The sequence below is a fragment of the Ctenopharyngodon idella genome, chromosome 1 (genome assembly GCF_019924925.1).
Source record: "Ctenopharyngodon idella isolate HZGC_01 chromosome 1, HZGC01, whole genome shotgun sequence".
Taxonomy (NCBI): domain Eukaryota; kingdom Metazoa; phylum Chordata; class Actinopteri; order Cypriniformes; family Xenocyprididae; genus Ctenopharyngodon; species Ctenopharyngodon idella.
Window position 1 is genome coordinate 6,602,642 of NC_067220.1, and position 26,392 is coordinate 6,629,033.

The window sequence follows — 26,392 nt, forward strand, 5'->3', positions numbered from 1 at the left end:
CAATCTATACCATTGTCACAAATAATACTTGCATCAACCAATGCTTCATGCACAGCGCTCGTGCGTAAGCGGAAACCATGACGTCATATCAGCTGTTTTGGCCCCCAGTGCAGTCTGTCGCAAGTGTAGACGTCATTTTCGTTTCAGGAATACATCACGGTTTTAGTAGTAGCACTATGCATGCACTAGCACTGTAGTGTGTGTCAACTGGACGGTTTGACGCTGCTTCGGAGACGAGAAAGTAGAAAGCAGAGCATGGCGCCATGAGCTGAGCGCTGAAACGTTTGTGATCAAAGGCACCCAACGCCGCGGTTACATCTGTTGCCATGCAGCAGTCAGAGAGTGGCGGAGGGGCGGCGACTTCTGAGGTCCAGCTCAACGACCAACCCAGCGCGCTCATCGCGTGTAAAGTGCCCGAAGAGGTTTTTAATGAGCAGCAGCTAAAGGTAGGCGTGCACGCGCTTTGCGTTTACCTCTATTATTACCCGCTTTACCTCAACAGTGGAACCTGATGTCGCGGAAGTGAGAGTGTTTTCCACCAAAGCCATATAGAACTAAATTGTTGTTCCTAAAATGGGTCCTAATTCAGTTATTCAAGTGTGACAAGTGGGACATGAGCATTGCACTAAAAAATACTATGGTACTACCTTGCTTTGTGGACATGTACCATTTTAGTTACAAAATACATGCCATTATCAAGTTAAATGTCCAAAACATTGTATTACCATGCAAAAACCATTATACTGCTATAGTACAGTGTCCAAAAAACGTCAGTGCCATGTCCAAGAAAACAAGGTAATGTGCACGTCTAAAAACATGGCATTACCATGTTTTTTAGACATTGTACCATGGCAGTATAATGGTTTTTGCATATGCACCATGGTAATACAATGTTTTGGACATTTACCTTGGGAATGGCATGTATTTTGTAAGTAAAATGCACCAAAAAGTACCCTATTCTTTTCGGACATTGTACTATGGTACAGCCATAGTATTATTTGGACATATTACATAGTACCACAATATTTTTTGTAAGACTGCGCAGATGTAATCTACATTCATTTGAACGAGTCCATGTCCTGTGGAAACAAAAGAGCTTTAGGTCTGATGGTGGGCCTTGTGAGTTTATTGCTGGTTCTGATAGAAAGGTGTCAGAATACACAGTGCATCGCAGTTTGTTGCGTATGGGGCTGCAAAGCCGCAGACCAGTCAGGGTGCCCATGCTGACCCCTGTCCACTGCCGAAAGAGCCAACAGTGGGCACGAGAGCATCAGAACTGGACCACGGAGCAAAGGAAGAAGGTGGCATGGTCTGATGAATCACGTTTTCTTTTACATCACGTGGATAGCTGTGGCACCAGGATACACTATAGGAAGAAAGCAAGCCGGCAGAGGCAGTGTGATGCTTTGGGCAATGTTCTGCTGGGAAACCTTGGGTCCTGCCATCCATGTGGATGTTACTTTGACACGTACCACCTACCTAAGCATTGTTGCAGACCATGTACACCCTTTCAAGAAACGGTATTCCCTGGAGGCTGTGGCCTCTTTCAGCAGGATAATGCGCCCTGACACAAAGCAAAAATGGTTCAGGAATGGTTTGAGGAGCACAACAACAAGTTTGAGGTGTTGACTTGGCCTCCAAATTCCCCAGATCTCAATCCATTCGAGCATCTGTGGGATGTGCTGAACAAACAAGTCCGATCCATGGAGGCTCCACCTCACAACTTACAGGACTTAAAGGATCTGCTGCTAACATCTTGGTGCAGATACCACAGCACACCTTCAGGGGTCTAGTGGAGTCCATGCCTCGACGGGTCAGGGCTGTTTTGGCAGCAAAAGGGGGACCAACACAATATTAGGAAGGTGGTCTTATAATGTTATGCCTGATCGTTGTATATCTTCTACATATACTAAACAAACCATGTGAGACCCCAGTGCCAATATATAAGCCACCCTGAATTAATTTTGGTATAATATGGTTATAATAAGTGGTGTTCCATACATAATAGAGCAGTATTTCAAGCTAGATAGTTACATTTTCTTTAGAAAACCTGCCAAAAACTCCCTGCCATCATGCTTGGCTGTGTTTTGAGTGGTTGCCAATCCGATGGCAATCTGGTGTTTTTGAGTGGTTGCTATGCAGTTTCTGTGGTGTTTTGATTGATTGCTTATTGGCCCAAATCAAAAGAACCCTTCCCAACTATTGATGGCAGAAACAAAGCTTTTCGAAATCAATTGCTTTGCAAAATAATCCACTGTTTTGAAGCGAAAGATACACCAAACTCTAGTGATGTCTGCTGGTCAGAAAGGTGTAAATGCATTGAAACTGAAAAGTTTGCAAAGGTTTCAAAGCTTCACGAAGCAGTGTTTGGAAAGTGCTGGTCTCTAGATCAGTGCTGTTAGTTTATTAGAAAACTAACAGCACACATCTCTTTGAGAAGAGGAGATCTGAGTTATCAAACAGTTATGCACTGAAATTTAATATTAAGGGTTAATTCAGGTTTGTTTAAAGTATGTGCAATGATAATTATTATGCTTGACTTGGCAGTTGGTTCTGCTGTGATTTGTTGGTCCATTTTCCAACTTCTCCCTCATTTTCCATTCTAATAATATGACTATTACCCATTGGTGTCTCTCTTTGGTGAGGTTGTTTGAAGCTTCCACAAAGCCTTGGCTTATTTTAGCACCACACCTGCTTTACTGCTACAAAAGGACATTCAGCGAGGAACCAAACTCTTAGAAAGATCCTTGACCTCAGCTGCTCACACGGAAAAGAATATAAACCTTTGTTGCTTTGTGTTTTTCCACTTACACTGAGGTCAAAGGTTGATCGCTGTCTTAGCTCATATTTATCCCTTGAAGCCACATAAAGCATTTGGTTTTCTCTGTCGTGCATGACTTTCATCCCAGTATTGTTTAAATTTAGGCTTATTATGTAATATCATTTCCAAAGAGATCTATTTTTAGCAGGAACTTGGATTAAGTGTGGAATTTGAAACTATCCCATAAGAACAATGGAAAATGTGTTAGCTAAGAAGGCCAGGTGTCTGTCAGACTTACTACATTATAAATTAACAAACCTTTCCATACATCAGAGCATTGCACAGTATTAAAAATCTGATGTGAAGGTGAAGTGTGCAATTTTTTTTTAATGTTAAAAGTAGAGATGCACCGATGTATCGGCCAATAATCGGTATTGACCGATAAAAGCTATTATTTTCACTATCGGCCATCGGGGCTGATTATATCCTGTCAATCAAAAGGGTGCGGAAAAACTTGTTCAGACTCCAACTCATACTGTGTGTGAAGAAAATCTATCTTGTGTTGAATTTAGGCCAAGTTAAAGGCACAATATGTAATTTTCACCGCTAGAGGTCGCTTATTCAAAACAAAGGCGTAGCTTGTTGATGCCGTGAATGAGCGTGGAATCATGGGAGATGTTGTCTTCACTTCACAGCTGGTGGAAAAGAATCTGACGGGACTCGGGCAGAAATCACGTTCATGGATGAGCTAACCTATTAAAAAAATGTTAACGTTACTGTGGTATGAAGCAGTGTGGGCCGTTCCGCGGGAGTCCAGCGGAGCTTTTATTATGCTTATGCTGCAGTCTGCCACTTCCGCTCTTTTCAATGTGTATGTGGGATAATGCAGCACTGTTTTACATAGTTAAAAAACAATCATACTAAATACATTTGAAAGTTATAACGTTACTCTGTGCGTTTGCTCAGTCGCTGGTGTAAGAGACTTGCTGCACTTTGCAGTAATCTAGATCGATATTAGAATGTCATATTAATAAAAACTGGATGACTAAATGATTCTTGCTAAATGACATGGAATATTGTATGATGGAAAAATCTCTCTCTGATTATGCTATGTTAGCCACTTGACAAAATAGTGTTGTCTAGGCACGGTAAAAACATGGTATTCGTGGTAAATCAAGAAAACAAGCGATTCAAACAATGACTAACCATGTTGAACTATATAACAATGATTTGTCTAATAAAAAGACATAATATATATTAAAGCGTCTTTGGTGTTTCCATGGTTTCTACTAAAGTAAAGCTGGAAATCGATGATAATGTGGATATGATGTCACTGACAGGCGATGAAATTACACAGTCCGTGTCCTGGTTAAAATTGTGATTTCTCTGGATTTAAACATTGTTGGAAACATTTGGGATAATGTAAGTACACAAGTCAACAAAATATATAACATTGTTCTAGTGGTTTTTGGATATTTTAATCTAATAATCGTAAATATTGTACCTTTAATGCAACAATAACGCATTAACAGTTAAAAAATAGCGATGTAAAGCAGGGTTGCCAGGTCTGCGATTTTTCCCAACACCAAACATTATTTTGTAGCGTGTCTCCCATCCAATAATCACAAAGAGCTTTGTGCTTTGTTACTTCTGATAAGAAATAAAGTCTTATCTTTGAAATGATGTCCATTTTATCACAAAAATCAAACAATAAATGGTGTTTTGACGCTCTTAAATGTAACGTGACAGATCGCTGTTGCGCCTCCGTTTGAGTATTTTCTTCCACTTTACTACTAGTTACAGCATGAAAAAACATGCATGAACATCAGAAGGTGTGTTGAAAGATACAGAGCAACTTACCGAAATTAATCGTGTCTCATGTAATCAATGTTTCAATGGCGGAAAGATGTAATTAAAACAGCTTGTGAACAGTGTCACTTAAACGTTACATTTACCCCAGGAATGTTTTTCAGTGTTCACAGTTCATTAGTTAGCTATAAAAAACAGAGAGGAGTTAATTTACTCTTAATTATATATATATATATATATATATATATAATATCAGCAGTTATAATTCTCAGTAATCTGTTATCTGTATCGGCTGAGAAATTTAGTATCGGTGCATCTCTAGTTAAGACATTTCATAAAGACAGTTTATTAAGAGATGACTATAAGACGTTTGCAAAAATGACTCGCTTCACCTTTAAATTTAGCATCCTTTAATATCTATGGTACTTTTTAAATTATTATTATTATTATTTTTAAACTTGAGTAACTAAATCGAAAACATACAGATAAGCACATAATACTCACATTTAAGAGTGAGCTGGTCATTTTTCATCTAAAACAGTGATTATACAAATTTTTACTTTTTTAGACTTTTTTGTATATGTTTGACATTTTGTACCGTGTTTACTGTGTTTCTACAACAAAAGTGAAACGAAGCCGTGTTATGGTTATTCTTGTGTATGAAACACTTGCTGAATTGTCATTTTCTATCATGTGGGTCTGTCATTAAAGGCATCGTTCATCCAGAAATGAAAACTCACCCTCATATCTTTCCAAACTCATATGGCTTTCTCTCTTCTGCAGAGCACCAAAGAAGGACAAAGATAGCGTGAAATTAATCCATAAGTCTTCTAAAGTGACATGAGCACTATCATTATCTTGCTACAGCTGCTTTACAGCAGAATTTGAATCTGTCTCATTATTTGATGAAAGTAATTCTGTTACTTTCCTGTTTGTTATTTTGAAGCTGCTTTAAAACAAATTCTGTTGTATAAAGTGCTATAAAAGTAAAGGTGCAGTAAGAAAAACTCTGCAGTAAGAAAAAATCTTACAGACCCCAAACTTTTGAAAGTTAGTGTGTATGTTATGGTTAAGTATTAGACATTTCAGGTCACTTTATTCCACCAGCTTGTTTTGGAAGGAAAAGCTTCACCTGCTTCGGTGTCTGTATGGAAATGTCTGCATGGTTGATGTTTGACCACCAGCATCTTAAATCATCTTAATCATTATTAAAGAGCCACGAAACACAGTGCAAGTGAGAATACAGGACCATTCCTCTCCGCTGTGAGAAAGCATGGGGAAATGTTTAAGCTGTTCTGCACTATGGCTGAGCGCACATGTGACTCAGCTTCTGTCCCGGGATTGACTCGGTCCCGTATGCATGAGCGCTCGGTGCAGCACCGTAAACCTCTTTGTTCTGCATTTTGCCCTCTCTGACACCTTTCATACCAGGTTTGATGTGAGCTTTGAAGCTAATGCACAGATGGTGTGTTGTTCACCTTATGGCCACATGCGACATGAAATACTTCTTCAGCTGATGCATTAAAAGCCGGACAGGATGTACCTACAGTACACAGAATGTATTTACACATTTAATACAATAAATAATACAGGATAAGAGAAGGTACGCATTATAAATGAGGTACACATTATACACATATTACAACTAGATAAAGTTTGTCAAGACAATATTGGATGGTTTGAGAAAGCATGGACAGAAAGTTTGAAGTAGATTTAAAACATCGAAGTTTGAAGGACAGACAGATTTTACTGTATTCTGGGTGGTTGCTATGAGGTTGCCAGGGTGTTCTGGGTGGTTGCTAGGAGGTTGCTATGCAGTTGCTTGGGAGTTCTGGGTGATTGCTAGGGTGTTGATGGGTGTTGTGGTGGTTGCTATGCAGTTGCTTGGGTGTTCTGGGTCATTGCTGGGGTGTTGCTGGGTGTTCTGGTAGTTGCTATGCAGTTGCTTGGGTGTTCTGGGTCATTGCTGGGGTGTTGCTGGGTGTTCTGGTGGTTGCTATGTAGTGCTGGGGTGTTCTGGGTGATTGCTAGGGTGTTGCTGGGTGTTCTGGTGGTTGCTAGGTGGTTACTGCAGTTGCTAGGGTGTTCTGGGTTGTTAGGAGGCTGCTATGCAGTTGCTGGGTGTTCTGGATGTTGCTAGGGTGTTGCTATGCAGTTACTGGGTGTTATGGGTGGTTGCTATGAGGTTGCAATGCAGTTGCTTGGTGTTCTGGATGGTTACTAAGTGGTTATTATGCAGTTGCTTGGTGTTCTTGGTGATTGCTAGGATGTTGCTAGGTGTTCTGGTGGTTGCTAGGTGGTTATGCTGCAGTTGCTAGGTTGTTCTGGGTGGTTGATTGGAGGCTGCTTTGCAGTTGCTGGATGATCTGGGTTTCTGGGTGGTTACTATGCAATTGCTTTGGTGTTCTGGGTTATTGCTAGGGTGTTGGCGGGTGTTCTGGTGTTTGCTAGGTGGTCACTCTGTAGTTGCTAGGGTGTCTGGGGTGGTTGCTAGGAGGCTGCTATTCAGTCCCTGAGTGTTCTGGGTGTTGCTTGGGTGTTGCTATGCAGTTTCTGTGTTTTGGGTGGTTGTTAGGGTGTTGCTTGGTGTTCTGGTGGTTGCTAGGTGGTTATTCTGCAGTTGCTAGGGTGTTGCTATGCAGTTGCTGGGTGTTCTGGGTGGTTGCTATGCAGTTTCTGGTGTTCTGGATGTTGCTAGGGTGTTGCTATGCAGTTGCTGTGTGTTCTGGATGCTGCTAGTGTGTTGCTATGCAGTTGCTGTGTGTTCTGGGTTGTTGCTAGGAGGTTGCTATGCAGTTGCTGGGTTTTCTGGATGGTTGGTAGATGGTTACTGTGCAGTTTCTTGGGTGTTCTGGGTGATTGCTAGGGTGTTGCTGGGTATTCTGGTGGTTTCTAGGTGGTTACTCTGCAGTTGCTAGGATGTTCTGGGTGGTTGCTAGGAGGCTGCTATGCAGATGCTAGGTGGTTACTATGCAGTTGTTTGGGTGTTTTGGGTGATTGCGAGGATGTTGCTAGGTGTTCTGGTGGTTACTCTGCTGTTGCTAGGGTGTTCTGGGTGGTTGCTAGGAGGTTGCTATGCAGTTGCTGGGTGTTCTGGATGTTGCTAGGGTCTTGTTATGTGGTTGCTAAGGTAATCTGGGTGGTTTTAAAAAAGAATATCAATATGTTGGCTTTCTATTGCTGTTATTTAAAGCACTGACATTTAAAGTAGCTTAAGTGTCCATATACATTTATGGGGCTACTGTAGATAATATGTAAATCGTTCATATGTTACATCATCATGCGCTTTTGTGAAGCTGGATATAAATATCCTCCGGGGGCTTATGTGTACCACTGCTTACATATCAGCACAACTATCCGCTTCTCACCTCCACTTGTCTTTGCATAACACCCATCTAGTATCTGCTTCCCTTTGCATTTTTTCCATCACCTTATTTTGGTTTCATATTTCCATTTTTCCATTGAGTCAGAGATGCACAGTCCTTCCGCAATACACACACAGTGCATGTACACAAATGAGTGATCAGTGTAATCTTTAAACAAGTAAGACTTGTGGGTTACTGTCTAACCATGCAGTCTGTACCATCAACACATTTACACACACAAACAAGAATGAGTTCGCCACAGTCAGCTTGTTTTTTTTTTTTTTTTTTTTTTTTGTTGCTGTTTGGTGTAAATGGTTCCCACGGTCATTGAAAACCTGGAAATGTTGGTTGTATTCTCCAGGCATGGAATAATCTTGAGAAATGTTAAAAGTCATGGAAAGTTTTGTGGAAAGTTGTTCACATAGTGATGTCTGATTTATGAGTCATTTTAGGTTAGTGAATCAGTTGAACCAGTTCACACAATGAATCATAAGCAAATTGTTATGAATCAAAATGTATATGGTGGCTGGGTGTTCTAGGTTGTTGCTATGTAGTTGCTAGGGTGATCTCTGTGGTATAGGTGGTTAGTGGTCAGTTCACACACAGAAAGAGTCAATCATTAGAAAATTGGTATGAATCAAACTGATTAACCAGCATTCTCTTTTGACTGGTGAAAAAGTGTGCACTGTTAATAATGTTAATACACCAATCTGCTTCTTTTTACCTTAAAATGTGCTCGCACAATAGAAGGCCACATGATGAATCAGTAAGTGGCCTGTCCATTAAACATGGCCAATACTTGCAAATAAATGGTCATAAACACAAAGACAAAATACACACAACTAAGGGGCCGTTTACACAACACCGTTTTCAACTAAAAACTGAAAACTTTTATGTGTTTTATTCGTTCATTTACACGATAACGGCGTTTTTGAAAACGAAACCGCTATCATCTCCATGTAAACTACAAAAAAACGCACACTTGTGAAAACAGTGACATAATGTGCATGTGTATTATGTGTTCAGTCTATAGGCGAGTAGTTTCTTTACAAAGTCACATCGCCATCTACTGGCCTGGCAGCAGAATACAGCATTTTTAGTCATTTTCGCGGATCTGTTTGAACGGGGATCGTTTTGACAATGTTGACGTCTGTACGCAAAAAAAAAACGCAGAGGAAAAACGTTTCCATTTTTAGTGAATCATTGTTGTGTAAACGTACCCTAACTAAATAACTGAAAATGTAACACAAAACACCCTAATTTTACACTACTGATAAGAAAAATAAGAAGAAACAAAACTATTTAAATAAAATCATACGTGATGAATCACGCAGGGATCTCTGGGAATGTCTTTTGACTATTTTTTCACTTTAAATTATTTGGTAACTCATAGGTTTTACTCGCAAAAACCATAAATTTGACAGTATTTTACAGTAAAATCACATAATGTGACATTTAAACAGTTTTTCATTCAGTTTTTCAACCTTTTATATATATGGTAAAGTTACTAACAGTTATCCAATTAAAAGATTTTTACTGTGGCATTTTTACAGTCTTTTTTCTGTAAAAGTTATTACAACATTTTATAAAGGGCTGCATGATTTGAGGAAAAAAATCTAAATTTGATTTTTCTGATAAAGAATGTGATTTAAATATGGTTTAAAAAAATCCAGGTTTGCTTGTTTGTAGGGCTGCAGAATATAAGTTTTGTGATTATATATTAATATGGCTTTAAAATAACATTAATAATAATAATAATTACTAAATAAAAATGTAACATTTTTTAAATAAAATAAAAATATTTTACTGTAAAGTAAAAATCAAGTATTTAAGGAAAAATTATAATAAAACATAATAATATATTAAAATAATACTATGTGTATATATACTATATATAATTCATAAACTATAAAATTACTATACTCATCTTTTGTGGCTGTCTTTAGTTTATTCATTGTCAAATGTTAATCGCAGGGAACCATTAAAGCTTCTTTTTTGTTCATAAGCGCTTCTCATTATGAGTATGTGAAGATGGTTGGCACATGTTGCTTTTGATAATCGCTAAAAAGACATATTGCATATTTTTAGTGGGAAGCCATGGTTTAATAGTCTGATTATTGTGAAATAGTTTTGGCATCAGGTGCAGTCTAGGCACTTCCTGCTTTTTGGACAAAAGCTTCAAACAAACAGGATGTCACATTGTAAAATCATGATGTTAGATAGTGCTTAAATGACTTAGAGATGGTGAGATGGAAAGGTGAGAGACAATAGGATTGCCAAAGGCCTGCATGGAAACAGGCTGAAGGGAGAGAATGAGGATGTTGGACTGAGTGATGTCATGAGTTTCCAGTTCCTCATTAGGATTAGTCAGCAGCAAGGAATGAGAGACGGAAAGAGAGAAATGAAAGGAGGAGCTGAAGGTTAGAAAGGTAGAGAGAGAGAGAGAGAGGCGGTCCTCAACAGTATCAGCTGGACTATAAGCAGCAGCAGATAAACCCGTCGGTAAAGCCGTGACCTCGGAGCACTGCTAGAAACTTCTGCTGGCACGTGCGGCGGAGTGGCTTTTCTCTGAAGCATTTCATCTGGAACTGACTCTGCTTTGAACGTTTAGGTCTTGCGTTGGAAATCCCAATAGAGGCAGGTGAACATCCGCGGTGTTTTGCATGTAATTTGCTCATTCTTCTGAAACTGAATTATGCATCTTAAGACTACAAAGTGCAACAACTTCTGCCTGGTGGCCACACCAGTGGATCATGACATATTCATTCGGACACAGATTCGGGTAAGACTGATCGTGTCATTCGTACGTTTAGATTACATTTCTCTTTCACAAGGTTCTGCTGCTGATTTTGCATTAAACTAATCTTTGTTGCATCGTGTCTTTCTTTTTATATTTGGTCTCCCACAAGCTTAAAGATTTGGTTTAGTTTGTTACTTAAATTAACCTGGTCGTGTTAATCTGCTGCTCTTCACTGATGATCCACAGTTCTTATTTTCCCTGCTCTCCTGTTTTCGATGCCCTGTTTGGTTTAGATACTAGCTTCAACAACGGGATTAGAGGCTTGAAGCTTGAAACAGAATCTTTTGTTTACATATTTGAGTTTTGGGTTAATACGATTTCTTTTTTTTTTTAAATGTATTTTTAAAGAATTTCATACTTTTATCCAGCTATGCATTAAATTGATACATATGGTGTTAGAAAAGATTATATTTCAAATAAATTATGTTCTTTTTAATTTAATATTAATCCTGAAAAGATGAACCATGGTTTCCACAAACATATGAAGCAGCACAATATATTTTCAGCATATTAGAATGATTTCTGAAGGATCATGTGACACTGAAGACTGGAGTAATGATGCTGAAAATTCAGCTTTGCATCAAAGAAATAAATTACATTTTATAACATATTCACATAGAAAACAGTTGTTTTAAATTTTAATAATATTTCACAATTTTACTGTATTTTTGATCATATAGATGCAGCTTTGGTGAGCAGAAGAGACTTCTTTTAAAAACATTAAAAATCTTACCGACCCCTAAACTTTTGAACAATAGTCTGTGTTGGACCTCATTCATGAAACTCCAGCAGAATGAATTTCTATCTAAATCATTCTTTGAGACTAATAAATAAACACTCCTCCCACTGAATGTTCAAAGGCAGGTGTGTTGAACACATGATATAATACAAAGAAAAGAGAAAAACATCTTGCAAACTGCTGTAGCTAGCGGAAAAATCCAATATTTGGAAACATTACACATTGAATCTTGAAATCTTGAAATAAATGGATTTCCAATATTTGGAAACGTTACACATTGAATCTTAAAATAAATGGATTTCTAATATTTGGAAACGTTACTCACTGAGTCTTGAAATAAAAGGATTTCTTGGATGCTACGGCAGTGTCCTAAATGCAAATGATTTTCGTTCTACTCATTTTCATGATTGAGGACCATAGGTTCTTTGTTTTCCTTTCACATATGATGTTCGCAACCCTCTTAGCGATATGTTTTTCATTGAGGAAATTACGTTGTTTATGATTGTCCAGTTATTTGACACTTTTTCCCCTTGTTTTGCTTCATCAGGAGCAGTTTGAGGCTTTGTTCCGCGCATTTGATCCAGGCACATCGTTCCAGTTCTTCAAAAGCTTCAGACGAGTTCGGATCAACTTCACCGATGCTTTAGCAGCAGCCGAGGCCCGAGTCAAACTCCATAAGAGTGACTTCAATGGAAAGGAGATGCGTCTGTATTTTGCTCAGGTAATAACCCTTACAAAGAAGTACTATGGTGATATTTTGACCATATTTTTTATACCGTAGTGTTATAGAGCTGCACGATTATTCATTAAAAGATCAATTTAAACACCTATGCGATCTCATTTCTAAATGACAACGATTCACCTGTGTCTGTTAAACCTTTGACGTAAAAAACACACCAGAACATTTCTTACTAATGTTTCCGCTGAGCCTTAGAGAGCCATTGTCATGTATAGGTATGAAACAGCTTCACAAACAGTCTTTTCAACCACACAGTATCATTATTTCTGTGTTACAAATATTCGTAATATCACGGAAGTACTGGGATAAAAGTTTATAGTTCAGATATAAACACTGATGTCCACGTAAGTGATCAAAATAGAGTAAATCACCCTTTGAAAGTAATTTGACGGTTCAAATAGAGATTGTGTCAATTACACCATTACACCAGTAGGTGGCGACAAGTGACTGTTAAAAATGTATTTGTCATTGAATCATTCATTCAAGAGATTCGTTCAAAAACACTGATTCATTCAGTAATGAAACAAGTGAAGTCTTTATGAGTGAGTCATTGAATCATTCATTCAAGGGATTTGTTTAAAAACTGATTCGTCCAGTAATGAAGCAAGTGAAGTCATTAGGCTTGTTCGAGATGCATCGGCGCTACGCAGACCGATCGTCGTATGACATCAAATTACCGCGAGAGCTGTTGGAGAGCATACGACTCCTTATGCTTTTGAATAGCTTTTGCAGTACTTTGATGTCATACGACGATCGGTCTGCGTAGCGCCGATGCATCTCGAACAAGCCTTTTATGAGTGAGTCATTGAATCATTAGTTCAAGAGATTTGTTCAAAAACACTGATTCATCCAGTATTGAAACAAGTGAAGTAGGGCTGGACGATTAATCGAAAAGTAATCGAAAATTCAGAACCTCTAACCGATGTAATTTTCCCATGACGGTTATTCCGGTTTTTTAATCCTGTTAATATTTCCTCCTTAAAAACATACTACCGCGTGTGTAGCCACGTACCATACTGGTAGTATGCTAATTTATCTTTATCTGATTTACAACGAGCAGAAATCTATAAGAAATGTTACGAACCATAGATAAAATAGCTGCTGAAAGTGAGCTGTTATGTCAGATCACTCTTTCAATAGGAAAAAATATCCCACCTTTAATAGTCAAGCATATTTACAGTACAAACCTTGTCAGTGAACTATGAGGACAAAAAAAAAAAAAAATAAATAAATAAAATAAAATAATCGTTCATCATTCGTAATTGAGGTAAAATGTTCAATTAATCGAGGTTTTGATTTTAGGCCATAATCGTCCAGCCTTAAAGTGATGTCTTTAAAAATGAGTCATTGAATCATTCATCAAGAGATTTGTTAAAAAACACTGATTGATTCAGTAATGAAACAAGTCTTTATGAGTGAGTCATAGAATCATTAATTCAAAACATAATTCTTTCAAATTAATTTAACTTTTTTTAAAAGGACGGCAGCAATTAACATTACGTCAAATTATATTATTTTGTTTTGTTGTCTGTTCAGGATCGTGGGAGAACAATGATTCCCAATTTATCCAGAATCGTGCAGCTCTATATGAACAAAGATTATCTTAACTATAACCACATGGGTGAAAGTACAACCCAATATGTATCTATAATTGCAACAACTGCATTTGCAGAAAGCACAAACTTTTTGCTCAGATTACCCTAAAATACAAAATAAAAGCCTATTTAGGGATATTAAACATACAATAACATTTGAAATAACTGGAAACAGTTTGTGAAAATAAAAATATTGAATCAAATAAGAAAATGTTTTTTTTTTTAATATAGACATCATACTAATTATTAATTGTAATAATAATAATTATTATTTATAATGGTTACAAAATTGTATTGCCCCTGTTCAATAACAAGTAACAGTTTTATTGGATAAAAATTGTAACCTGGTAACCTGGTTTAGCTTTGTAGATTCCTGTAGCTCAAACATGACACTAGCAACACCAAGGTCATGAGTTCGATTCCCAGGAAATGCGTGAACTGATAAAATGCATATCTGTAATGCAGTGTAAGTCGCTATGGATAAATGCATCTGCCAAAAGCATAAATGTAAATATGTTTTAGCTTTATCCTTTTCTTTCTTTTTTCCTGTACAGTCGGTACATATTGGCAGTCCTCGCCTCGAGCCTCCTAAACCAGAGAAGCAGTTCCTCATCTCCCCGCCGGCATCGCCCCCTGTAGGCTGGGCGCAGTCGCAGGATGCTATGCCCGTCCTCAACTACGACCTGCTGTGTGCTGTGTCTAAACTAGGACCAGGTATAACCTATTTACCTCTTTTCCATGGTATACTTTAAGACTGAGCGCTGCACTGTATATATCAACAACATATGCGGCATATACACTAACGTTCAAGAAATTAATACATTTATTCAGCAAGGACGCATTAAATTGACCAAAAGTGACAGTAAAGACATTTATAATGTTACAAAAGATTTCTGTTTCAAATAAATGCTGCTCTTTTGAACTTTCTATTCATTAAGGAATCCTGAAAAATAATAAGTATCACGGTTTTCTCAAAAATATGAAACTGTTTTCAACATTGATAATAATCATAAATGTTTCAGCAAATCAGCATATTAGAATGATTTCTGAAGGATCATGTGACACTGAAGACTAAAGTAATGATGCTGAAAATTCAAATTTGATCACAGGAATAAATTACACTTTACTATATATTCACATAGAAACAGTTATTTTAAATTGTAAAACTATTTCACTATTTTTACTGTATTTTTGATCAAATAAATGCAGCACAGCAAAATTATATTTGCTGAGTTTTCTTAAAGGGGACCTATAATGCCCCTTTCACAAGATATAATATAAGTCTCTGGTGTCCACAGAATGTGTCTGTGAAGTTTCAGCTCAAAATACCCCACAGATCATTTATTATAGCTTGTCAAATTTGCCCCTATTTGGGTGTGAGCAAAAACACGCTGTTTTTGTGTGCGTCCCTTTAAATGCAAATGAGCTGCTGCTCCCGCCCCCTTTCCAGAAGAGGGCGGAGCTTTAACAGCTCACGCTTCGGTCGCTCAACAACAACAAAGCTGGAGAATCTCACGCAGCCAAAATGAGGATTGTCAGTAACGGTGTTCAGCCTTACATTGTTCAAACCGGAGTCGACACTGATGGAGAGACTCAGGAAGAAGTTACAACTTTTAGAGTGAAACTGGATGTTTCTGAATGGTTAGTGGATAAATTTATGTAGTTGCTGTTGAGTTGATTCAACTCATCGACTAGCATGTGCCGTCGTGTTAATCTTTTGTGCAAATCCAGCGTTGAACTGACCCTCGTTTGTGAAGCAGTCTGGCGTAAAATGACGGCATGTCAACAACACTCTACTACAACAACTCTTTCTCTTCTCTGAAGCAGCCCAACATGGCCTCGTCCCCTTTGTTGCGTGTTCTCGGGGGCGGGGTGTATGTAAATTTTAGGGTTAGTGATGTCGCTAACCCGGGAAGAAGCTCGTTGTAGAAAGATAGGTCCTCTTTAACTTGACACTTACATGTATTTGCAGGTGAGCAGTACGAGATCCACACTGGAACCACCAACACTCCCAGCGTCATCGTGCACGTGTGTGAGGACGAAAGCTCTGAGGACGAGGAGGAAGCAGCAGAAAGCGGCAAACGCGCCCGACCCAAGATCATCCAGACCCGTCGCCCAGACTATGTCCCGTCCGTTAACCAGTGAGCGGACATTCTGGGCCGTTTCATCTTTGCGACCAACGCTGGAATAACTAGGAAACATGCAGTCATGCAGTTTGTCATCCTTACCACCCGGGGCGGTGGTGAGCGTCAAATTCTCTTCCTAGTTAGCGAGGGAGTCAACCATCCTCATAATCTCGCGTTTCATTTCTTAACATCCATCTCTGATGGAGTCAGGGACTTGGGAGAGTTTCTCTCGTATTATGAATGTCATTATTTGCTTGACGTCACAACTGTGTATTTTAATAAACCGAGAGAAAAGCGAAGGGAAAATGCGAGACGGCATCTGATATACAGGAAGAGTTTTTGTGTTGCACAAACAAACGTGTCTGAAGTGTGTATCATTCGGGGCCACTAACATGTACTCGTCGTCATTATCATGTATCGTCTCTACGTTTAGTCAGTTAAGCACTCGTACAGTCTTTGAAAAGTCATTATTATTGTTGCTGAAGTTCTTTGCGAGCTCCTCCAAGTATTATGCACTTTAAAAATAGAGCCTTATAATGTGGTAAACTGACAACAACATGAAGTACTTGTCTTTGTATATAGAGCGCAACTGTGACCGCCGACTTTTTTCCGCCTTGGTAACGCGAGTATTTTTCCCCTTCATTTTCTCCATCAATCACAAGCAAAAAGGTATTTGAACATTGGTAAAAAATAAAGACACTTGTACTAATCTGTGCACTTAAATTCTGTTATGAGGGAATGAATTATTGTAAATGTATGGAAGGAAAAAAATATGAGCTAGGAGGAAAAATTATATGTCGATGCTTTTGTTCTGTCACAAATTTTTTGCGTTCCCCCTGAGAAACTTTGGGTTCGCTCGCAAATAACAAAAGTTTTCAAACGCAAAGTTTCTCAAGAGAACGCAAAACATTTGTGATCGAATGCAAAAGCTTGAAAAATATTTTTTCCTCCAATCTCATATTTTTTCCATCATGACGTTCCTTTAGGGGCTCTGTATAAATATATAATTGCATCAAAATAAATACAAATAAAAAAATAATAATGACTATGAGTCAATATTAATCAAATAAAATGTTTTATTTGTACATGCTGCCAATGATTTATAGTCATTATTTTATTTTACTTTATTTATACATGAAGCCAATTATTTTAAGGGGTCATGAATTGAGAAATCAACTTTTGATCTTTTGATATATAAGAGGTCATCGTACTATGAGAATATCCTATAAGTTTTAGAACTGAAAACTTCCTTGTTAGTCCAATAAAAGCTTTTATTGACACCAGACCCAGCGAACGACTCATCCTGTCATAGATAGGTGAAACCCCGCCTCCTTAGAAGAAATCAACGCCTACTTCATCATTGCAGCGTTAGCCCCGCCCACTGGCGTGTTAGTGAGATGAGGAGGAGAGAAGAGTGATACAGGACTAAAATAACATTACCTTTCAAATTATCCTAATGCTAGGAATATGGTTATTTATTTTCAACAATGTGAATGTCTCAGTTGAGCTTTATTTATTTGTATTTGGTACATTTCACTGTGGATTCTTTGGTAAATCAATCGCATTTCGGCGCAGGCTTTGCAAACAGAGTTTTACGATATGGACTCGACAGTAATGCAACAACATGTCAGTAACTGTGTTAATTCTAATGCCTGATCTGATATTAATGATTCATGTACAGTCAGATGATCTTTGTCTATGCGTCAGTAAATCAACTTCACGTTGTTTCTCTTAGTAGGATGAAAATAATCTGTTATTTAAACGTGATTAAATTATATATAGAAAGCAATCAAAGAACGCTCCCTTTACAATCGCTGGAGCTGTCAATCAAACAGCGCGAGTTTATCAGTGACTGAGTTCTGGACTCGCGCCAAAACTCCCGTTTTATTCAATGAATCTCTTAGTTGCATCGCGTTTGCACTGTTAGTTATGATGAAAGCATTCGTTAGTGTGCAGAAATTGAGTTGCAATGACGAGATCACAGCATTAATGCGCTCAACAACATGTCTGTGATCGACTACAATGTTCATCACTGCAACCTTTCATGCCACGATCCAAATATAATGCCATAGATCTAAACGTAATGCTATAATCAACGCTTTTCACGATTAGTTCACCTTAAGAGCTCTAATAGTAAAAACGTGCTAAAAGTTTTCGAGAGAGTAATAGTAAAGTATTTCAAATGAAAAGATGTCAGCCAATCACAGCAGTGGGCGTTTACACTGAAGTCTCACAGCAGACACTCCCCTTAAAACAAAGCATTCAAATCAGAGGGCTAAAATCAGGGTAGGAAAAATGCCTTTTATTTCTAAATTATGACAATATTTGATGTGAAAATCATACTAACATTATAAGTGCACCCCAGGAAACATTATAAAACAATAAAACAACGCAGTTCATGACTCCTTTAAAGTAAAATAAAATATTGACTGTAAAAATAAAGTGAAATAAAATTAAATATTGACTATGAATCATTGGCTGCATGTATAAATGAAATGAAATAAAATAAAATGTATTTATTAGATGATAATTTACATAAGTTGTTTTGAGTCTAGTAAGTCATTCGCAGAGTGAGCGGATGATTTTAAATGGTTTTGTTATGACTCTGATTGGTGAATCTGTTCAGCTAGTGCAGAATTCTTAAATTGAATTTTTAAAATAAAAAATAAAACCACTGACTTGCGGTTCTAAAAAAATGTTTATCATAACAACATTTAAAAAACCACTATGGAGAAAATGAATGTGATTTTACTGTTGCGCTCTTTGACCTGTCAAATGAACCGCTCTGTTGTGCTCTACTGTCTTTGGAGATATTGTCCTCTTTTCCATTACTGTAGGAGACGTTCTAATGTCATCCAGTGATTTTAAGCAACTATAACATACTGTGTATATTTGATGTGTTTGAATGTAGCCAATATCTTTAAAAAAAATAAAATAAAAAAAAAAAGCTTCAGGATTTCTATCAACAACAACTAAATCTTATTCATTAGGTAGCAAGAATATGGAGGGAGGAAAAGCATTTACCTTTAATAAAACTATCTTGACCAAAGAACGGAATCTGATGTTTATTTCTGCCCTATGAACCAGTCTTTGACAACAGAAGATGGTTGTCGTACAGCAGCTGATAGATATGTGCTAAAATCATTTAGATGTGTGTAAAGTCTTGCATTTGTCATATACATTCAACAAACTTCTACACCTAAACCACAGCAGATGTTTGATTTGTCAAAGTACTAAAGACCAATCAAATATAGTATGCAAATACAGTGGGATATCTTCCAAATGGGATATTTTATGATTTCTAATTTTTTTAAGCGTAATGTTGATATAAACCAAATGATTCTACTTTCCGCAGGAGACGACGACAGATTCACAGTCGCTCTTTGTCGATGGCTGTTGCTTATTTTCTGCATGATAATGCAGGATCAGCAGCTTAAGAATGATCTGCTTCATAATTAAAATTGCTTTTGATTGACGTCAGGACAGCAAAATACATCAGGCAGGGATGCTGTAAACTTTCTAGAGTTACTTCTGAATTTGCTTGAAAATTTAAACACTCTTATAAGTCAAGAGCAAATCATGTGTCTGTCTGATATTTCACCCCGAATTAAAAGAAAGATATTTTATAACGTGTGAAGATATAGTTTTAAGATTTTTGCATTGTGACATTTTTATGAGGCAGTAAAACAAGTATCATTATATGTTAATATGCTAAATAAATAATAGATAGATGGATAGATAGAATGAAAGAGAGACAGATGATAGACAGAACGACAAATATAGATATCAAACCTCAAACATGTTTGTTTCTTCTATATTAAGTGTCATTTATAGCAGGTGTTTTTCCAGAAAGCGATGTGTGTATTAGATGTGCGTGTGTGTATTAGTTAACAGGTCGATGTAACCTTGTCCTGGTCATATTTCAGTGTTGCAGCTCTCTGTCGATTCATTTCAAAATAGGCTCTTAACAGCGCCACCTGCTGGTGAGACTGTGATACATGCAACTTTTTATGTAATGCAAGTCCATACAGAAAAAAGTATTTTATTTGGTTTATTAGGCTTAACATGCTGTATATCACACCTGTCACTCATTATGAGCTGTTTGCATTTACAGCATTGGGGAAAAAACAAACTTTTGTTTTATTCTTACTCAAATTCTGAGCTATTTCAACTAAATTATGAACACACAGCAAGGATGGATATACATACAAAAACTTTTTATTTACAAACGTCAGAGATAATAAATAAAAACTGTGTATAAAAACAAGACTTTTGCAGCAATCCATGTTGTAAACAGCAGACAGAAGTTCAACAGCTGAATCCACAACAGGCCCACAAACGACACGCGTCACTCCTGCAACACAAACACACCGTTAAAGAGAGACACGGATTTACTGCACTCACGCTTGTGTTTCACCATCATTTCATCACCTGTTTTTCTCACGAATCCCATGTCAGTCGTCCTTCTTGTTCTCGATGAGCTCCTGCGTTTGCTGTGCGAGTTTCTTCTTCATCTCCATCTGCTGTTTCAGAGCAGCGTCTGCTTTCCTGCTCTGATAGATCTTTGCTCCAGCGAATGCCAAACACAGCAGCAGCGTCTTCGCTGCCAGGATGTACAGCAGCAACGGCACATTGTCCAAAGCCTGAGAACATACAATTACACACACCATTGTGACAAGAAGCATACAAGAAACCCCTTTAACATGATAAACGTATACTACACACATCATATAGTTACGACGACTAAAAATTATTTAACAATATGCAATCTCATTGAAAAAATAAACTGTAAGAAGATGCCGTTTCATTTCTGTTTGCTGCAGGGTTGTTATTGTGAACTAAAACTATTCAAATATAGCTGAAAAAAAAAAAAAAAAAAGTAAAATGAGTATTAAGTTGAGTTTAAGTACTAAAATTACTAAATAGGAATATAAAAAAAAAATAATAATAAAGTGACAAAAAGCAGAAAACATCACTAAAACTTACACTATTGTAGTATTTGTTAATATTTTGAATCAGCTTTAGTTTATAAATACTAAAATACAAATAAAAATAATTGAAAAAAAATATTGTATAATATTTCTCTGATGCAGAAGCACATAACATTACTAAAACTTGAACTAAAAATGAGTATTAATACCATAATAGTGTATAAATAATGAAGTGATGAATGATACTAAAGTGAAATGTTTTGAAATATTGGACAAAAAAAAAAAAAAAAAAAAAAAAAAAAATAGTAAATCATATTAGTTTGTTTACTTTTATGACAAAATTACTATAAAGTGAACATAGAGGTGAATTTAAAATAATTTAAATTGTTTTTTTTTGTTTTTTTGCTAAAAATTAAAGGCTTGTAATTTCTTTGGTAACTTTCTCCAAACTTACAAAGCAAAAAAAAAAAAAAAAAAAAAAAAAGTTTACTTGTGAATACTGTTGTCCTTTTTAAAGACCCTCCCCCAAAAAACAAACCTCCAGGAAGTGACATCAGAGGGATATTAACAGCTGCACAAACATCAGTGAGTATCAGCGGATCTTACAGTGTTTTGTGGTTTCAAGTTCATGTCCTCATGTAAGATTGTTAGAAATATGTTTTCATTTTCTTGTCATTATTAATTAGAACTTAACTTACATTATAAACTTGAAATGTTTGAGTCTGACCAGATCATATTTCACAAGCATGTTTATTTTCTTCAAAAGGTTCTGCAATACTATGATTATCATGGTAAATGTTTGTAAGGCACTATATGGACGACAGGAACTGTTTTGAGAGGCTTATATAAAACATTGTCACTTCACAGATGAGACTGACAGGTATAAGACATCAGCACAGTTCAGTGGGTTATGGAAGGTTATAGAAGTGTCTGGTGGCCTGATAGTGTTTCTGCATGACAACAGCAGCTGCTCTTCCACACAGAAGCACTGGAGGCTCATTTAGTGCCTGGAGCAAAAGCACTGTTGTTTTAAGAAATGCACCATCATGTTCGAACACAATATCAGCTTTCTGAAGGTTTACTGTGGCAATAACATGTATTTATACATGGACCATGGTACTACCATGTTATTCTTATAAGTGGTACACATACAAGAATACCATGTATACTATATATATATATATATATATTTTATATATATTATATATATATATAGTATTAGTATCATATTATATTATTATTATAAATAATTAGGTATTATGATATCGTACTATATTCTTAAGAACATAGTAGTACCACAGTACACGCTCAAAACACCATGGTACTTATTGTTAGACTGTATTACAAACGAAGTACTGTCAACGAGAAAAAGTTGGCATATTAGTATGTTTAAATATATCATAATAACTGCATGCGTCTTACCCGCCAGTTGATCATGATGATTTATTTTGTAGAGTGAAGGTAAATCTGCCCGAGACTGAACTCAACTCGAGCTGCTTCTATTTAATCGCCACACGAGACGATGAAATGACCTCTGGAGGCGTGTCGACATCACACAAACCGAATTAATGGGTAGAACGGAAATTAGTGTGAAATCGAATTCTAAAGAAGGCGGAGCTTAGAGGTCCGGTGTGGTGACAAATAAGGTCCTCCCTCGAATGGAGGCAAGCTATCCCATTGGCTCAAATTACTTTTAATAGGCACCCTCTGTAGCGCCTGAGTACAATTCCTACATAATCATTTTACGATTTATGCTGTTTGAACTACATTATAATGACCATTAATGTCTGTATTAGTTAGCTTATGTACTAGCATAGCATACAGATAACCGATTAGCCTGATACTTACCCTACATGTATACATTCAATCATCTTTAATGTAATACCTGATCATTTGAGTGTTACATGTCTAAATATTTAAGCTATAAAAAGAATGTAATGATGCTCAATTATTCATTTAATAGACTATTATTATTATTATTAAGTTATTATTTATCAACAATTGTCACGTGGTACACGTTACTTTTCTCAGCTCTGTGAGAATTGACCTAATTTACCGTAATAATTTTAATTTAAAATTGTGATTTTTTTTTTTAAATTGTAGCCTATATAATCCAATCTCAAAAACTTAAATTAATAGATTGTTATATTTATAATACTGTACTTTCTAGGTTCCAATTATCAAAAATATGTATTGAGATTTAAATGCGGCTCATTGGTTTTTGTGCCATAAAGCGCCCCCTAGAAGAATAAACTTTGTTTCATACGGAAAAATTATTAGATGACAACATTTTCCCCCCAATAATCGCATTTCTCCAGATGACCAATCCCGCAACGCATCCAGGTCACTCCTTTAAAGGCACAGACCAGTTCTAGAAAGCTGATGAACATTATAGAAGGATTATATATATGTGTGTGTGTGTGTGTGTGTGTACAGGGTTGGGCAAAAATACATCAAAATGTATTTTAAAATAAAATACCAAATACCTTAATTTTAAATGTATCAAAATAAAATACAAAATACAGCAGCCACACCATGTATCAAAATAAACTACTGTATTTTAAAAATACTAAAAAATACTTTTACAAGGGAGCATGAAATTTCTTCGCAAACCTTCCATCAATTGGCCTATTAGATCTATCCCTTCACCAGTACACTGACTCAGCTGATTAAGTAAACAATGTTTGATAGCAACAGTTTTTGCCGAGACATGCAATAAATCTGACATATGCAACCAGTTAAAGGCACAATATGTAGGATTTTTGGATTAAAATGTCCAAAAACCGCTAGAACAATTTTATATATTTTGTTGACTTGTGTACTTACATTACCCTCGATTTTCAAAGACGCTTTAGTATATTATGTGTTTTATTAGACAGAGGAGCACCTGTTTGGACACATTCATAGACAGAAAACTAATCATGTTACATAGCTCAACACATTATGTCTTTTTGTTTAAATCTTGTTTTCTTGATTTACAGCGAGTACCACGTTTTACCATGACTAATATCGATCTAGCTTATTGCAGTGTGCAACAAGTGTCTCATAGCAGCCGCCGAGCGAACGCAGAGTAGCATTATAACAACTTTCAACACATAAATGTATCTAATATGATAAAACAGCTCTGCTTTACCCCACGTGCGCATGACAGGAAGAAGCAGAAGCGGTGACTGTGGCATAATAAAAGTCCCACTGCTCTCGAGGTGTGTGCCGCACTCGTCTCTCATTAGCAATCGCTCCAGCGGTCTCGTTCAGTTCTCACAGCACTCGCCCTGCTCTGCTTCATACTACAGTAACGTTAATAATCACATCCATGAACATGATTTCTGCCCGAGTCCCATCCCGATTCTTTTCCACCAGCTGTAGACGTGAAGACAACACCTCCCATGATTCCACAAAATCAAGGCGTCATCAAGCTACGCCTTTGTTTTGAATAAGCGACCTCTAGGGTGAAATTTTAATATTGTGGCTTTAACAGGTCAAATATTCACATATCCCTGTGATCTCCCAGATGATGGTTAGTTTTAAAGTAACCAACAGTTTCCTAATTTAGGTGTTTGGTAACGAAGGGCCTACTTTGCATCACTGACTTAATGACAAACAAGTCATTTATAAGAAGACAATTGATGGCACCTGTATTCATAGCAACTAGTTTCTAACTAATTAATCATTTGATTGTTAATCATAAATATAGGGGGCTGCTGCTCGGTATAATAGTTTTCAAGAACATTATGTAAACCCTAACCCACTTATAACAATATTCACCAAAACTTAACACGAACTGTTAAAAATTATAGCAATTTATGCAAAAAATTGATGGAAAGCTGGCAGCCTGCACTACCTTCTTCCATATGGATCAATTTTCTGTTCTGATCTCCACAAGTCTGGGAAAACTACTGAGTAGACACTAATCAGAGGCGCAGTTTTATGATGTCATCATGTAGACTTCTTACAAAGTATTTAACAGTATTTTAAAAATACAAAAATACAAAACACTGTATTTTGATACAAAATACGAAGCCATTTTCATCAACCCTGTCAAATACAAATTACAAAATACTATTTTGTATTTGAAATACGTATTTGAAATACATGTATCATAAATACTGCCCATCCCTGTGTGTGTGTGTATATATATATATATATATATATATATATACACACACACACACACACACACACAAACACACATAAATATAAATAAATATATATATATATATATATATTTATATTTATGTGTGTTTGTGTGTGTGTGTATATATATATATATATATATCTCCTTGATCTTTATGTGCAATAACTCATAAATATAAAAGACATTTTAACATATTATATTATATTATATTATATTATATTATATTATATTATATTATATTATATTATATTATATTATATTGGTGTAATGGTTTATGATAATATTCAAATGTCAGTTTTAGTGCCATTTTTGTAAATTTTTATAGCAAATGCAAAGTCCCCATTAGAGGGCGCAACAACATTACACTTGGCTGTGAAAGGGTTTTTTTTGTGAGTGTTTATTTATGTAAATATGTAGAAAATAGCTGTTGAGCTTGCAAATCTCTCTCTATCTGTCATGTTTTTGCTCATACCCATAAATATGTGTTGTTTTAGATGGTTAGTGTGACCTTTCACGTTTCTGAATTTCCATGATGTCAGCACTGCTTGGAAAAAAAGATTTTGGCCATGCAAATGTTGGTTTCCATTTCACCAGCACCAGGCCCTTGATTCTTCACTGATTTGGATTTAGTCCCGCCGTGTGTTATAAGTGACATCATCAGTTATTGTCTTTGTGTCGACTGACTCAACAGAGACAAAACAAGCCAGAAACACCTACAAATCTGCACGGGTCTAAAATGTCACGCTCACATGCAAACTGTAAAACATCCACCCCCTTAAAGTGCTGTCATGATGAAGACCGTCCACCTACTCTGGTTTAATTGAATCCTCCTCCAGTACTCATGTCTCAACACAATAGATCTTCTGTGAGGTGGAGCGAGTGCATGTGGCAAAGAGAAACAGGCATTACGTTTGTTCAGGGTTTTACTTGCAAATGAATTACTGCAGTGTTTTATGGTGTCTGGCTGATGATCGTTTGGGTGTTTTTATCTGCAGTGTTATGAGGAAGCCCAAGCAAGAGCAGAGTGGAGACCTACAGGTGGCACTACAGCATCATTGTTAGTTGTGAAATGTTTAGGGGCTTGAGGTTGAGAATAGGCCTTCCGCACATACATATATATAGGGTCATTTACATGTGAATTTGATGTCAGATGTTTAGATGGTGAGTGTAATTGCACACGTACACGCTCAGCTGGAAATACTGGTCACTTTAGCCCTGAGTTCTTGACCCTCGGGACTCGAATGTTTTAAAATGTGAATTCCTTTACCCAAAGGATACAGCTACTGAACTGGAAGTACTGGCAAAACAAATATTTTTAATTCTGTTTAATTGCACAATGTAAATTAAACCATATCTAATTGGATTTATCCTCAATATATAATGTTAAAATTT

General features: G+C 36.7%; 2 protein-coding genes across 3 annotated transcripts; one reads left to right on the plus strand and one right to left on the minus strand.

The window, feature by feature from the left end:
• Positions 1 to 87: 87 nt before the first annotated feature.
• rcan1b (regulator of calcineurin 1b) lies at positions 88 to 18,986 on the plus strand. 2 transcript variants are annotated; one of them, XM_051910339.1, is made up of 4 exons: positions 88 to 446; positions 12,022 to 12,195; positions 14,363 to 14,522; positions 15,781 to 18,986. In XM_051910339.1, exons 1-4 carry the CDS (start codon positions 327 to 329, stop codon positions 15,951 to 15,953), a joined length of 627 nt encoding a protein of 208 aa, XP_051766299.1. In that variant the 5' UTR covers positions 88 to 326; the 3' UTR covers positions 15,954 to 18,986. The 2 variants fall into 2 exon arrangements, with proteins under 2 accessions (XP_051766299.1, XP_051766310.1); XM_051910350.1 differs by lacking the exon at positions 88 to 446 and adding an exon at positions 10,391 to 10,717.
• Positions 18,987 to 20,136: 1,150 nt separating this feature from the next.
• LOC127521266 (small integral membrane protein 11-like) lies at positions 20,137 to 22,450 on the minus strand. Its single transcript, XM_051910446.1, has 3 exons — positions 22,288 to 22,450; positions 20,366 to 20,577; positions 20,137 to 20,288 (listed from the first exon to the last, which is right to left on the minus strand). Exons 1-2 carry the CDS (start codon positions 22,300 to 22,302, stop codon positions 20,389 to 20,391), a joined length of 204 nt encoding a protein of 67 aa, XP_051766406.1. The 5' UTR covers positions 22,303 to 22,450; the 3' UTR covers positions 20,137 to 20,288; positions 20,366 to 20,388.
• Positions 22,451 to 26,392: the final 3,942 nt, after the last annotated feature.